This window comes from Marmota marmota, unplaced genomic scaffold (genome assembly GCF_001458135.2).
Source record: "Marmota marmota marmota unplaced genomic scaffold, marMar, whole genome shotgun sequence".
Lineage (NCBI taxonomy): Eukaryota > Metazoa > Chordata > Mammalia > Rodentia > Sciuridae > Marmota > Marmota marmota.
The window spans coordinates 36,446-39,136 of record NW_026000224.1 but is presented as its reverse complement, the minus strand read 5'-3'; the positions used below and the strand labels follow the sequence as shown (position 1 = coordinate 39,136).

Genomic DNA, 2,691 nt, shown 5'->3' with positions numbered 1-2,691 from the left:
TTTTTTGTGGAGCTCAGTAATCTTAATCCCACAGAAGAAGCATTCACAAATTACACGGAGACCCTAATTTGAATATCTCCACTAGGAATGTGAGCTTTCCCTCTCAGGTCAATTCCTCAAACTCTTCCAGATCCTCCTGTCATTGATGAGCACTGAAGACAGAGCCACCCACAGACCCTGCAGGCGGGCCTTCCAACAACCATGAGGCTGCTGGCTCTCCTCCTCCTCCTTCTGGTCTGTCTCTTCCATGGGGCCTCAGGTAAGCCAGCGATCCACCCGGCAGGGTGACGTGGCTGGTGCCTTGGAGGCCGCAGTAGGCCTAATGGATTCACAAGCCAGTGAGGTCTTGGGAACAGCTAACTAGTTCAAAGCTACAGAGATGGCATTAGAGACACTCAAACTTAAGCATGAGTTGGTTTAGTTCCAAGGACACTGCTTGTATTATACCCAACAGTCCCAGAAAACAGATTTACTTACCATGAACAGTGAGTGCTTTGAGTGTGAACGTGACCCGTGCAATACTGGGGACATCCTTATTCTGAAAGACTCTCACCACTAATCTGAACTTCAAATCTGACTGGGGCCTCCCCATTTTGCCTGTGACCCTCTGCGTGTTGACTCAGGGAGGTGGTACCATCATGGGAACCACGTCCAAATATTGGCATCTTACAAGAGCAGAATTTTTGCTCATGCTGTGACTCCATCCAGGCCACAGGGCACTCTGTTCACTGTAGCAGATCAGACCTGGCTGGTGGTGCAGCTGCCACCATGAACACAGCTGGTCACTGCAAAGGGAGCAACTCAGAGGAGTCCCTGTTGGCATCTGAGGGCTCCAGCCCTGAACGGACTGATCACTTCTGCTCAAAATCATGAAGTAAGACCCATGGCTGTTCCCAGCTCAACAAAGATTAGATGTCAGTCCTACTTTGTGTCAGACGATGGTTGGACCTGTTTGGTGAACAGCCTAATGATGATGGATGGAAGGACAGACAGACAGATAGACATAGGCATATATAGATAGCTATATATGCATGTGGATGTAGACAGATATGAGTGTATACCTATATATTCACACATACGAGTGTGTGGGGCCACCTGTCACCTCCAGCTCTCAACTTCAGGTATTATTTGAGTTCTCTACTCTCGCTGCTGTCCACACTGTTCGTTCAACCTTCTTGATCTCACAGAATTTTCTTCCCAGACAACACACAAGAGCACTAGGAGTCTGGTGCTCATCCTGTGCCAGGCACTTAGAGCCTCACAATTCCTGAGGAAACACTCGCTGCAGAGACCATGGCAGGCAGGGTCCGTGGCCATGTGCTCCTCAGCGCTCTCATGCGCTCAGGGCTTATGGCTTCTCATGAGCTGCACCTGGGTCAGGCTTTGCCTGCTTAGGGGGGCCAGGGTGCTCTAAGGAGCTTGCTGAGAGAGGAAGCAAAACAGTCCTAACCCTGGGCAGTCTCATGAGGTGCTTTTTCTAATCCGAAGTTTCTGATCCAATAAGGAAAGAGACTGTAGGCCACAGTAGGTCACAAGTGTACTCTGTGAAGGACAAATAATAGGTCCCTCGGGCTCTGAGGGCCATGTGGTGTCTGCCGTAGCAGCACATCTCTGCCTTTTGCAGGAACTCAGCCACAAAAATATGTGAGCAAGCGAGTGTGGCTGTCTTCCTACTAAACGCTACTTAAGTACACTGAAATTGGAATTGCATAGACTTTTCAAATACTGTTCTCCTGAATTGCTTCCAATAATTTACCAATGTGAAAAGTACCTGAAGCTCCAGGGTTGTACCCAAACCAGCCAGCATTCATTTGGGCCGTGGGAGCAGTTTGCCCACCCCTGCCAAGCAGGACGAGTGGTAGTGTCTTTGGCTGCACAAGATTATACTTCATTTCTTCATCCCTCTTTCCTTTGCAGGATATGAAAAGAAAAAAGATCTTGAATGTGAAAAGTTGGGCGGTGCCTGCAAACACCAGAAAACCCACGGCTGCACAATCCTGGCTGCCGAATGCAGAAGCCGAAACAAGCACTGCTGCAGGCTGTAGCGGCAGCGCCCCATGGGGGCCCCACGTGCCGCTGCCCACGCACTCTCTCTGGTTTCTGCTCAATAAAGACACCACACATCTTTCTGAGGGTGAGCTCCCATAGCAGGCTGTTGAACTAGAGAGGGGAGAATTCAGGTCCTAGGTTTTATCACACCACTAGGGAAATGACTGATTGGGGCATTTTCCTTTTCTAAGTGTTAGTTACTCTGCCTATAACCACACAACTGAGTGTCCCCCGAGATACTTGTAAACTATGATGTGCCTACAGATCTGTGGACTTCGGGTAAGGGCGTTGACTGTGAGTTAGGTGGAGCAGTGGCATGTAGACACGACCCACAGGACCAGGGCTCAGAGGCCACCGGAACCCGTCTGTGGACTGATGGAGGACCAGCACTTGGAGACACCTGATTATTTTCCTCTCAAAAAACAACTTTCGAATAGTGAGATTCCTTCAGAATCGACTTCTTAGAACACAAGAAACCCTTTTCAGCCCAGAGAAGGTTTGAACTTTGCAGAGAGTGCAGCACAGGGAAAGGGTAGCTTTTCAGAGGAGAAACGCCACCTTGGCCAGAGGATCCAGGCTGCCTTCGGCTATGGTTTGGGGACGAGGGGTCCCGCAGAGTCTCACGTGTGAGACAATGCAGCA

The 2,691-nt window shown here is 49.8% G+C and overlaps 1 protein-coding gene across 1 annotated transcript; it reads left to right on the top strand.

The window, feature by feature from the left end:
* The first annotated feature begins 201 nt into the window (after positions 1 to 201).
* LOC107158184 (beta-defensin 33-like) lies at positions 202 to 2,200 on the top strand. Its single transcript, XM_015504650.2, has 2 exons — positions 202 to 259; positions 1,918 to 2,200. Exons 1-2 carry the CDS (start codon positions 202 to 204, stop codon positions 2,043 to 2,045), a joined length of 186 nt encoding a protein of 61 aa, XP_015360136.1. The 3' UTR covers positions 2,046 to 2,200.
* The last annotated feature ends 491 nt before the right edge of the window (positions 2,201 to 2,691 follow it).

What these genes read in the sequence shown, in the direction of transcription:
- LOC107158184 (XM_015504650.2), top strand. Translation starts at nt 202, where the DNA reads ATGAGGCTGCTGGCTCTCCTCCTCCTCCTTCTGGTCTGTCTCTTCCAT. An exon ending in TCTCTTCCATGGGGCCTCAG is followed by an intron (nt 260 to 1,917) that starts GTAAGCCAGCGA and finishes TTTCCTTTGCAG; the next exon opens with GATATGAAAAGAAAAAAGAT.